The sequence below is a fragment of the Panthera tigris genome, chromosome A2 (genome assembly GCF_018350195.1).
Source record: "Panthera tigris isolate Pti1 chromosome A2, P.tigris_Pti1_mat1.1, whole genome shotgun sequence".
Classification (NCBI taxonomy): domain Eukaryota; kingdom Metazoa; phylum Chordata; class Mammalia; order Carnivora; family Felidae; genus Panthera; species Panthera tigris.
This window is the reverse complement of record NC_056661.1, coordinates 69,129,550-69,142,096: the sequence shown is the minus strand read 5'-3', so window position 1 is coordinate 69,142,096 and position 12,547 is coordinate 69,129,550. Positions and strand designations below refer to the sequence as shown.

The following is a 12,547-nucleotide window of genomic DNA, read 5'->3' as shown; positions in this document are numbered from 1 at the left end:
ACAACTTGTTAAGTTTGTCTCTCTTCATAAGAGCTATTTACACACCCTAATGAGTTTAAGCGTGTGCTTCATTTAAATCACATAAATGACTCTACAGATCTGTGTGAGTGAATTACCACATCTTGCCATAGGCACTGCTCACTGACTCAGCTGCTACATCAAGTTGCTTTCTCTCCTTTTTTTAAAATGTGTTTTTAATGTTTCTTCATTTTGAGAGAGAGACAGAGACAGAGACAGAGACAGAGACAGAGACAGAGTGTGAGTGGGGGAGGGGCACAGAGAGAGAGACACAGAATCCGAAGTGGGCTCCAGGCTCCGAACTGTCCACACAGAGCCCGATGTGGGGCTCAAACTCACGAAACGTGAGATCATGACCTGAGCTGAAGTCAGATGCTCAACCAACGGAGTCACCCAGGCACCTCTCTCTCCTCCTTTTTACTTCAAGTATTTATAGGTCTGGCAAACTTACAGAAGTTTATGACATAACTGCAAAAAGCCACAGTTCTAGTTTCTAAAGTAGATGTTTTCAAGGTGCATAAATGTATTGCCCTGTATCTTATGAAATGGGCAACTACAATACACAGATGAGACTTAACTCTAGGAAAAACTGCTTCACAACAAGAAAAAAGCAGGAAAGAACAACACTGGAGCAGAATATACCAAAATTGGAAGGGGCACTGGGTGTAACACAAGTGTAACAAAAAACTTGAGAATATTTTATGTTAGTCTTTTGACTCACAAATAAGACTCAAAGTGAGAGGAGACATCAAAAACAGAAAAGCAATGGTGTGTTAAAGGGGGAAGAGGGAGAGTTTTGGAGACATTTGGTACCAGTGTCAGGAGGCAGTGTTTGTCCCCGCACCTAAATGTTGACCATCCTGGTGATCGTTGGCAAATGGCAGAATTTGAGTCCCTCACCTTAAAAGGTGGATAATTATTCCCACCCTGTGGGGTTGTTAGGAAGCTTGGAGAGATGGATGTTAAGGCATTGGGTAAACTGTAAAGTGCTGTACAAATGCAAGGTGTTATTATGATTATTATGACATCAGTGTTTTGGCATCTAAATTATAGGGACAGCATACTTATTATTTAAATGTTTAAATACATATCTTGCATGCATTTATATTTGCTTTTAATTTCATAGATGTTTCCAGCTGGAAGGCTCCATCAAACAATCTAGTTTAGTTATTTTATGGAAGATGACACCAGGAAGGTAGGTTCTAACCTGTGTTCTCTTCCTATCATAACTAACAACAGATTACAGGGAAAAACACGTGAAGCCATGTCCTCAGAAAAACTCCTTTAGCGATACAATTTTTGAAGGAATGATACATGCATATTCATATTTGTATTAAAAATCATCGTAAACACCGAATGGCTTTGACGTCCTAACTTTTAAAAATTACACAGTATATTTTTCCAGCCGTTTGTCAGGGTTTTTCGTTTATAATCACACGTCAAAGTCTTTCTTTGTGAAGACTTATCCATAACAGCTTGCAAAAAAGAAAGAGAGGAAGGAAGCAGGAAAGGAAGGGAGGGAGGACAGATTAAGGCAATACATTATTCTCACTCATAAATATGCTCCATGCATACAATCTATTAAAGTACCAGGAAATGGAGGCAGAGTTAAAGAAATCAAGAAGTGCTGTAAGGATAAGGTTTCTGATTCTCCATTCACTTTGCAGCAAATCAAAGCCAAGAAAAAGTTCTGAAATTCATCATAGTCAAAAGACCCTTAAAATTAGTATCTTAAAAACCAAACAGGTGGAGTGATAATTCTTCAACAACCACCTTTTATTTTTCTGGCATTCATCTGGATGCAATCAAAAGTCGATGAAATTCGGGGGGGGTTCTGGTTTTTTTTTTTCTTTTCCTGGAAAAGTTAACGATAATTTAATTTCTAATGCTATATTAGAATATATTTTTTAAAAAGGACCTTGCAAGTGAATACTAGAACACACCTAAAATAGTTTGTCTAATTTATCTTGCTCAAAACAATGTATCCATCCGCTATGGCTTGCAATATATAAGAATGAATCAGGAGACGCTGTAAATGCAGAGAAGCCATGGATGGTGATGAAATTCCCCTGCAGTTGTCAGGTATTGAATGTTTCCTGGTAAAGAAGCAAAACCAGGTTTTTGATGTTACAAAAAAATCCTGAAACCCTTTCTGAAATCTCATTCACGATGGTAAGAATTTTTCCAGGCGCACACGCCCGCCCTTGAGGATTAGCACAGATTCAATAAATGATTTGTTTTTATTCCAGACTCTAAAATAGCAATAAATTTATGACTATGGGCAAAGAAACTAAAACATGCACAGTTTTTCACATAAAAATGTCAGTGTGTCATATCGGAGAGACTGATGATAGGCACTGCATTGATTTTCTACGAAACCTGGGGTGAAAGGACTTTCAAACAGTTCTAATGGAATCACATGTTAAGAAGACACAACCGCTAAGGGACTCATGACATCACCCAGCACGTGCAGGCCTCCATGTGCAGAGCGGTACACCTTCAGGTATCACCTGTCTGGGTTTCTTTTTTATTATTATCTTTAAATTTTTTTAATGTTTTATTTATTTTTGAGAGAGAGAGACAGGGTGTGAGAGGAGGAGGGGCAGAGAGAGAGGGAGACACCGACTCCTAAGCAGGCTCCGGGCTCTGAGTGGTCAGCACAGAGCCCCATGCGGGGCTCGAACCCACGAACTGCAAGGTCATGACCTGAGCCAAAGTTGGACCCTTAACCGATTAAGCCACCCAGGCACCCGTGTATTTCTGGTTTTAAAATAAAATCCTTCAAAAATGCTCTTAAAACAACTGTGCAGCAAAACGGCCTAGAACCACTTGGATATTTCCTCTTGCATAAAGAGAGGCCTGAGTACCCAAGGTAGCACCAACAGCCACATGTTACCCTTTGTTTCCACATGATCTCTGCAAATAAACAGGTCAATTTGTGCAATTCATCAACAATGAATCAGGACACAGATGTCTTCAAACTTACAAGTGGCAGGAACTCAATTAATCTGAGAGACGTTTTCTGATTCAGTGTGATTCAATGGGTATTTACTAAACGTCTAGAATTACCCAGACTTTTGTTTCTTTTCTCCCTTTGCTCTCTGTGGTAGGAGTCAAATAAAGAATGTAAAGTAATCATTTTTCTTATTCATAACAAGTTTTAGGGGCCAAGTCATGCTACTGGGAAGAATGTTAAAACTATCAACTATAATCCAGATTCTAGTTCAATTCTTCACATCCGGCCATAAGTTTTTTAAAAACTGCCATTTTCATTTTTAAATGTAAAATGTGCTACCTCTCAGGCACTTTACTTTTGACATTGTAAGTTTCCTCATGGTCGTTTAGAAACATAAAGCAGGAGGGGCGCCTGGGTGGCTCAGTCGGCTGAGCGTCCGACCTCGGCTCAGGTCATGATCTCCCAGTTCGTGAGTTCGAGCCCTGCGTCCGGCTCTGGGCTGATGGCTAGGAGCCTGGAGCCTGCTTCAAATGTTATGTCTCCCTCTCTCTCTCTGCTCCTCCCCTGCTCACGCTTGGTCTCTCTCTTCTTCAAAAATATATAAAAATATTAAAAAAAAAAAAATTAAAAAAAAAAAAAAAAGAAACATAAAGCAGGAAATTCCAAAACTTTAGCCGGAGCTCTAATAAGACACTCACGTTTAGAAAATGACCAGTGATGGGCTTGCTGATGGATCGCCAAGTGCACAAACTGCCCGTCTGCTTTTCCCTTTGCCTGGAGACGGGCAAAATCTCATCGTTGAGATCCAGCTAAATGTTCTCTTTCTGAGAAACCTCCCCCGCCACAGAAATAGAATTAACCCCATTTTGGGGGCTCACACTGAAATCCCAAATCACGTTTCTTATGAGATGTTGCATTACAATAGGTTCTCCCTGTTCAGCCCTTCCAAATGTGAGTGCTTCAAAGACAAGCCGTTATCCTATTCCCTTCAAACTTCCAGAACCCAGCATGAGGTCTGCGTGTAGTGTCTGTGGTTCTGGAACTGGCATGTGTCAGTGTCGCTGGGAGGGCTCGTGTTCTAGTATCCTGTTCAGAGGTCCAGGTAAGGGATCCAAGAATGTGCATTTCTATCAGCTTTTTCAAAGTTTCTTGGGTAACACACTCTGGGAGCCACTGCAATAGACTTTTCGAGAATTCGTGAGAAAAAAAAAATCAACTTCGAGATGATTTACTAATGAAATATAATACTGTTCCTGGATCTTGAGGAAGCTCAGGCAGTGAGTCTGAGAACAAAGACAAAACTTCTTCCCTGCCAGAAGTGAAACACACTACTTAATGCACTCATCGGGATCACCTAGGAAATTTTTAAAAACACGTATGCTGGCACTCCTTCCCCCGGAAGTCTAGGGTGCTATGAGGCACACTCTTTTTCATCCTCCTCCTTTGATTCTAAGGTACATTCAAGGTTCAAAAGCTACTGCTTAAAAAAAAAAAAAGGAAAAAAGTCACCTCTAGTCTTTTCAGTTCAGTCCCTAACGCACACACCAAGTAGTCTGATGCTGCCTTAGATAGAACTGGGGGATACCCATCTAAGGATATGCAGTATCACACAAATAGGAATCCCAATGTACTTACACGCATAATATATTACTTATCAGTTGCTGATAACTGCAACTAATTGGGCTGGTAACCACAGCAGCCTAATGAAGAAAGAAGCTGGTAATCCAGAAGAACCCAGCCTGACTCAAAACAGATGGAGACAGTGAGCCTGAGACAGGCTGGAGGCGGGCTGTGTTATGGCCAAAGACAATGCCTGCAATTGAAACATCTAATAAAACACAATTCAAGGCCAAGCTGCTCTCCTGGGCTCCAGACCTGTATACTCTACTGCCCCCTGGATTTTTCCATCTGAGCCCTTCACATCCCCCTGGCTGACTCTACTCCCTACCCCACCCCCCCAACCCCTAGAGCATTCAGAACCTGTGAATGGCTACAGTGTTTACCCTGCCTTCCAAGTGAGAACACTGTGTGTCACCTGGGATTCCATGTTCCTTGCACTGGTTATACATTAACTGCCTCCAGGTCAGCCTGAGTCATTTTTTCTGCATCCTCGCTACTCCCTCTTCTGTATCTCTCCTGGCCCACAGGAATCACCTATCTCCCCATTTTTCACTGCAATCCACTCCCCATGCTGCTGATAGAGTCCTCGTTCTTAAACCTCAAAGCCATCATGTGGGTTCTCAGCTGAGAACTCCCCAGTGAGCTCCCCTTCACAGGGGAGGACGGCAAAGCCCTTATGAACTGGAGCCTCCCCATCTCCCCCTTCTCTTCCCAGTGCACTAAATAACCAGTGCTCCTCAGACCTTTGCTACTACTGGCACTACCCTTGGGATGCCTTCCGACTATATTCTCCAGGGAAATACCTACAGCTCTCTGCAGGCTCAGATGAGTACACCCTTCCGTTGGGGGAATATCCCCTCTGCAGGTAGAATTAAAAGCAAAGACTAACACCAGAAGAATTTATCATCTTGTACAGAACCCTACCATTGCTTCTTTGATGCTGTTCTACACTTGTCATCTATAGATTCCTCTTTCCCGAACTGACTTCCAGATACTTAAGGGCAAGTGCTAACTCCGATTCATTCCTAAATCTCAAAATGTGGATAGAAGAGTGTGAACTGCTCACTGTAGCTCAAACACAAAGGGGGTGGGGGGAGGAAATAAAGCAAATAAGAGCCTAAGTTGTAATAGGTAGCAATACTCGCCCTTATACTCAGAGGACAAACAATAGCGGTGAACTTAGGTAATTATTTCTACTAAATCAGGGCCAGGTGTGCTGGCCCACCAGCATGGGCTAGAACTTGGAGCGAAGAGGGAAATTCGATCCCCCTGTGTTAGCTTTCACGTACTACTTTCCGAAGCAAGCTGCTGAAATTTGGTAGGAGTAAAATTTATTTTAAGCGTATGCAATTCACAGATGCTTAGTCAACAGGGCCAGTCAGGCATTTGATATTATACTTCAGGGCCTTCAGAGATTAAAATGTCAAATCCAGCACTTAGCTTCTAACAGGGCTAAGTAAACAAGCCACCACTGCTCACTGGCCCTAGATATCCCTCCTGCTCCCAGCTGGCTCAGGGAACTTTCTAGACAACTGAATTCAGTGTGTCTATCTAAATGTGTAGGAAGGAGGCCGTACCTAACGACTCTGAAAAAGTGAAAATTTCAGTCAAACCGGTTATTTGACGTAAGACTGGATCCTTGCCCAAATTCAAACTAACCTGCTCATGGCCATGAGCTGGATGGCAGACTCAGATGTTGTGCAAAGAGCAACTGTGGGAATTGTCTTAGAAAAGACAACCTTTTAGGAGGAAAATGAAAAGGAAGGAATGAGCAGAAGTGCTGATGTCGAATAGGAATGGCCCACAAGAACAAGATTGATAGTCTATTCCATGTGTGTTGATGGTGTGAGAATAAACCAGTAATAACTGAGGCCAAAAATGTCTTTTGTGACAATTTCAAATGTCCAAAAGTGACAGAAGGTATCAAAATGAAAGTAGTTCAGTACAGATCAGAGGAGCAGACTCTAGTTTTGAAACCGTGTACATGGAAACGATGCATGGGTGAACCATATTCTAGAATTTGGAGCTTTTCTCAAAACATACCTCTATTACTAAAAACCTAACTTTAAATAAGCCCGTTTCAACTGTACTAAGTCCAAATTAAAACACACATAAACACACGACTTTCACAGCAAGCTACATGGCAAGGGCCAAACGATTTCCCAGGTGCGTCCTTCAACAAGCCGCACGTCCCCAACATTCTGATCCCATCCTGATCTCGGGACCCGGGGCACCAGGGTAGGGCTATCTTCTCTTAACATCCATAATCACCAACTTAATATTAGAGTTGGCGCGGACCTCCTGTCAGTAAAGTTTCAGACTAGCTGCTGGCCCTGGAACTTAGATCAAAGGGAAAAAAGAAAAAAAAAAAAGTACTTTCTTTTTAAACAGGGCGGAATCCTTCATCTTTTACTGACACTACCTCTAAAAACATTTCAAAACATGTTAGTGCTGTCACGCGGACCAAGTCTAATTATGTAGCACAGTGGATTCTGGCCATCGGTTTCTTCAAACTTGAGAATGAGTTTTTGAAAAATTATAGACTGAAACTAAATAGATAGAGCCAGAAATAATGGTCAAAAACCTACTGGAGCTCAACCAGTTACTGCCAGACAGAGCTACCCACGGCTGTGAATGTATGATAGACACACAGACCCCTGGTCTCCTTTTCGGATTTGAAAAGCAATTTCCAAATACAGATCTTTCTTGACTTATAATGGAGTTATGTCACCATAAATTAGAAACATTAGTTGAAATGCTTTTATCATACCTAACATCGTAGCTTAGCCTAACCTACCTCAAACGTGCTCAGGACACTTACATTAGCCTACGGGTGGGTAAAGTCCTGGAACACAAAGCCCCTGTTTTATATGAAGTGTTGAATGTCTCATGTATCACGGGACAGGACTGTACCACATATCACTAGCCCGGGAAAAAAAAAAAAAAAAAACAAACCCAAGTTTAAAATTCCAAGTCCCGTTTCTACTTCACGTGCATCGATTTCACACCCTCATAAAAAAAAAAAAAAAAAAACAAAGGGGCGCCTGGGTGGCGCAGTCGGTTAAGCGTCCGACTTCAGCCAGGTCACGATCTCGCGGTCCATGAGTTCGAGCCCCGCGTCAGGCTCTGGGCTGATGGCTCGGAGCCTGGAGCCTGTTTCCGATTCTGTGTCTCCCTCTCTCTCTGCTCCTTCCCCGTTCATGCTCTGTCTCTCTCTGTCCCAAAAATAAAAAACGTTGAAAAAAAAAAAATTTAAAAAAATAAAATAAAATAAAAAAATAAAATAAAATAAAAAAAAAAACAAAAAAAACTGTGAGTCGAGCCATCAAAAATCGGGGACCATCTGTACTTAATTAGGGACTTAAAGAATCACACTGTGGAAGCAACAGTAGAAACTATTAAAATCACCCCTGCCCCTTTTAGCCCATAATGTCTGGTACACTCTATACACTCAATAAACACTTCTTGAATTCAGAAATGAGGACTCAGGAGCCTGGAGCTGGTCGGTGACATGTCCACCTTGACTCAGAGCTGCAAGGAGAAGGCAGGTGTCCTGGCTTCAGGCCAGGACTGAACTGAACTTCCTCACATCTGAACTCCTTAGAGAAAGGCGGGGAGTGGATCCCCACTTGGGATACAATTCAAAATACCACCCAGCGTCTCTTCCAGAGCGACACCTCTACCGTTCCATCCCCCAAGCGATCTCCAACCTCGCCACTGCTCTGGTGCCTGAGCTGCCTCCACAACAGACAAGCAGAGCGACTACTGAGTACATAAGCAAGAGTCTAGACCACCGCACAGGCCGATGTTTGTTCCAAGTTTCACACAGAGTCCAATCCTAAAACGCGTCCGTTCCTGTGCTTTTCCTCCCTGCTCCCAGCATCTGACATGAGACGTTCACACACACCTGACCTGGCTCTCCCAGGTTTCACACAAGGCAGTGCAGCTCAGTTAGGTGGATGGGGGAGGGCAAGAGGGTGAGAAGGCCCGAGTTCGAATCCTGGTTCATTCCTACTAAATGTGGAAGTCGCTTTATTTCTCTGTACCTCAGTTTCCCCTTTTATAAACAGAATACCCGCCACATATGCTTAACGTAAGGAATAAAAGGACACTTTAAAACAGTGTTTGACAGTAGCAGGTGCAGTGAGAACAGAAGATAACCATCTTAGACGAACAAGTCTCTCTAAAATGAGCAAATTTTCCTGCACAACACTGACTGAATTTGATACGGGTCTTTAATACCTTTTGTAAAAATGTTTCATTTTATATTTTTAACGATTTGCCCTTTGAAATGGGTGTTTTAATGTTACTTTAACAGAATGACATTTGTCCACCTACTCTCACAATTTTATTCAGGAGCATTCTGTTTTAAGTGGATACGGGACAGTCAAATGAAGTGGTATTTATATTTTTCTCAGAAACAAATCTCCAAGCACTAATAGCAGTGTTCAAAGGGGTAACAAACAGCAAAGCGCTGTGAACATTTCAAGTAAAAAAAAAAAAAAAAAAAAGTGATGCTTTGGAGGCCTTCCAAGAATCCATTTAAAATTTAAAAAAGGAGGGGTCTCCTGTGGCAGAGAGGGAGAGATACCACCTGCCTAAGAGGACCCAATTGCCAGCTGATTCAGGAGCAGGACCACAGCCCCCAGGGCTCATAGCAAAGTTGGAGAGGGAGCCCTTCAGACTCCTTAGAGGACAGAAAGCTTGCCACCAGCTCGCTCAGTGAAAAGACTAATCCCTGATTACTGAAATCACCGCCCCCCACTCCTTTTTCCTATATTCTGCAAGACTGTTAAAACTCCAGACATTCAAAAAGAGTTCCTTACACTGGCAGGTAATCTTTCCATACACTTTACCAGCTTCTCCTCTATGCCAGTGATTTCCAAACCTGGCCAGCCCACAGAATCACCAGAGGTGCTTTTCTAACTCCTGAACACCCAGATTTCATCCCAGATCAATGAAATCAGAACGTCTGCGGGTGGGAGCCAGACATCAATTTTCGTTTTGTTTTGTTTGGTTAAAATCCCAGGTGATTTTAACGTGCAACAAAGTTTGGGGAACCACTGGTCTATGCCTTACCGCTCCCCTAACAAACTCACTCAGCTCCAGCCCCGACTCCCTATGCCAATGACATCAACAGCAAGTACAGACCTGACTCTTGGAACCCGGGTTGCTTGATTTTGAAATTGTGTAATTAAACCTTCTGAGGCATGTTTCTCATGTCAAGTGGGTTTATGGTCGGTAGTCACGAAGCCAGACTGGCTCATGTTTGGTCTGGACATTTGGCACACATGAACCATGGACATCAGTTCCACCACCACCCCCCTCCCGCTTTTTTAAATTATGTTTAATATTTTGGTTGGCCCAATGTCAAATTCTTCAAAAAGCCAAAAGAAACATCCCAAAGAGAAAATCTCGGGATTTTGATTAGGAAAGTTTGCTGTGAGCCTTATTTTGAAAAACCGTGGGGACCTGACCAGGATGGGTCCCGCCCCTAGGAAGTCCCGGCAGCAGGACCCAGCTGTCCCGCGGCTGCTGGCCCCACCTCTGGGTCCGGCTCCACAGCAAAGCCTGCAACCAAAGGGCTGCAGGTGGGGACGAATCTCAGGAGTTCCCGTGAAGGGACGAGTTCACAAAAGCCCGTGGGCCCGAGGGGCGTGGATGCCTGGGAGAGAGCCCTGGGCTGTCGCGGAGCCTGACCGATAGGAGGACCCACAGCAGGGCGAGCGTCGGGGGTCTGCGCCCCCGGGGTGGGTCCGACCCCACCCCCTTTTTGCCTAAGAGGAAACGAAGCCCCCGGTTCCCTGTAGCCACAGGTTGAGGCAGACACGAGACGCTCGGGCGTCTCACTCAGGTCAGGGCTGCAGCACCACACCTAGGAAAAAAGCTTGCAGGGTCCTGCGACGTGGGCCTGGCGACGCTGGCAAGGCCAGGGCCGGCGGGGTGGCTTAAGTGCGAGACGCGGGTGTAGGCAAGATGTGAGGTGGGTCTGCTCCGGAAACCGCCCGTCCTAGGAGGTCCGAGAGGGGTGCGATGGATTCCCGGGGGCTGTTCCCCAGCTTCCCTAACACACCCCCCGACCGGGCGCGCGCCCCCCCACCCCCGGAGGACAGCGCGGGGCGCACGTGCGGGAACGCGAGCCGGCACCGCGGGAACCAGAGCCGCCCCGCGCCAAGTGTGTGCGCTCGGACGCGGAGCCCGCGCGGGAGGCCAAGGAAGTGAGGACAGAAAGTTGCGAGCGCTCCGGGCCGCCGAGCTCCGGCCCGCGGCTCCCACACCCCGCCCGCAGCCCCGCTGCCCCGCGCAGGGAGCCTCGGGTCCCGGGCCGCCTCTGCCTCGCCCAGCCCAGAAACGAAACGTCCAGTTCCTCCCACGGTCCCGGCCAGCAGCGCAGCTGATCCTCAAGGAAACAGGAAAGGAGGGGCGGGCGGCGCGGGACGCCGAGCCGGTGCGGCGGGTGCGGGCCGGGCCGGCTGCGGCTCGGGGCCGGCGGGACTCGCCCTTACCTTTCTTCTCCTCCAGCGCCGGACTCGCCTGGAAGTGCGCAGCCAGCAGCAGCAGGAGCGCGGCTCCCGCGGTCCCGGAGGGTCGCATCGCTGCCCCCCTGCTCCGGCTCCGGGTCTCCGCAGTGAGTCGCGAGCGAGTCGGACGGCCGTGCGTGGCGAGGCGAGACTCGGGTGGACGCGGAGGTGGCCTGTCGTCCGGTCTGCGAGGCGGTGGCCGCCGGGGCTCGTTCGGGACCAGCTCGGCACCCGCTGGGACTCGGGCCGCCTTGGCCGCGGGCGTGCACACCGTGCCGGGGGCGGAGGCTGCTGCCGCGGCGCTGCGCCGGGGGCTGCCCAGACGTCTAGCTCGCGGGGGCGGGGGCCGGGGAGGCTGGGCTGGAAGGAGGAGGGACCAGGCGGAGGAGGAGGGATCGGGAGGAGCAGAGGAGGAGCAGAAAGCGCGGAGAAGGGAGGAAGAACCAGTTTGGACCTCGGGCGGGCGGCGACTAGAGGTGGCGGACAGCGGTGGCCCGCGTGGGGTCCAAGCGCTCGGGGCAGGGCTGGGGTGGCGGCAGGAGGCGGTGTCCGGGAGCCGAGCGGGTGCCCTCAGGACGTTCCCTGCGCTGTCCCTCAGGACCCGGTGCTCGCGGACTCGAGCAGTTACTCAGTGACCCAGCCTCCGTGGAGCCAAATTTGTACCAGGTTTCCCATTTCCGCCTTTCGTCCCTCCAACCTGCGGAGCAAACTTGTACCAGCTCCGGGGCAAACTGGCCGAGCCTTAGGCCCAAGACCGGGTAACGGCAGGAATGGAAAACCATCCCTTTATTCTGGCCCCCAACTCCTCCACAGCACTCCGGGACCCTAGTGGGGGTCAGAGGCTGGCCTGGCCACGCTGCGCCCGCGTGGCGGGAGTGCCAGGCTGCTGAGATGGGAGCTCTCAAGTCTGAGGACCTTTCACATCCCGTGGAGCAACCTAGAAATCGGCTGGAATGAGGGCACCCAACTCCTGGCTCAGAGACGTGCCTTGGAAAATATTAGTTGAATGAATGCATGAGTACCTACAGAGTCCACAGCATTTGTATCAACCAGCCACGGGGACCTGAAAAGCAAACGTGCTTGGTAAATTACTTCGCAAACGACAGAGCTTCTAAAGAAGACAATACAAACGCTAGTGGAGACACACCTCTCTGCCATAACCAGGCCTCTCAAGCACGAGGAACGACAGGGAAATTCACTAAGGGTTTGGCCAGAAGAAATCAGACGTTCTCTGGCAGCAGAAACTTGAGCGACATTTCTTTTGCAGAGTACAGTCTCCTTCCTAGACCTGACAGATACCTGCAGGCCCCATTCTACAACTGGATTCCCTCCTCTCCACACAAGATTCACTAGTGACATTCGGGTCTGATTCAGCTCTGGCCTCCCCACTGTGTAAGTAGGAATTACTAACCTAAAGTAAGTGGAGTTAAAG

General features: G+C 47.2%; 1 protein-coding gene across 2 annotated transcripts in view; it reads right to left on the bottom strand.

The window, feature by feature from the left end:
• EGFR (epidermal growth factor receptor) overlaps positions 1-11,347 on the bottom strand; it is a 207,383-nt gene extending 196,036 nt beyond the window's left edge. For both annotated transcript variants that reach the window (XM_042963486.1, XM_042963488.1), the window contains exon 1: positions 11,101-11,347. In XM_042963486.1, coding sequence (XP_042819420.1) covers positions 11,101-11,188 — 88 coding nt within the window. In that variant the 5' untranslated portion in view covers positions 11,189-11,347. The remainder of the gene's footprint in view (positions 1-11,100) is intronic.
• Between the last annotated feature and the right edge of the window lie 1,200 nt (positions 11,348-12,547).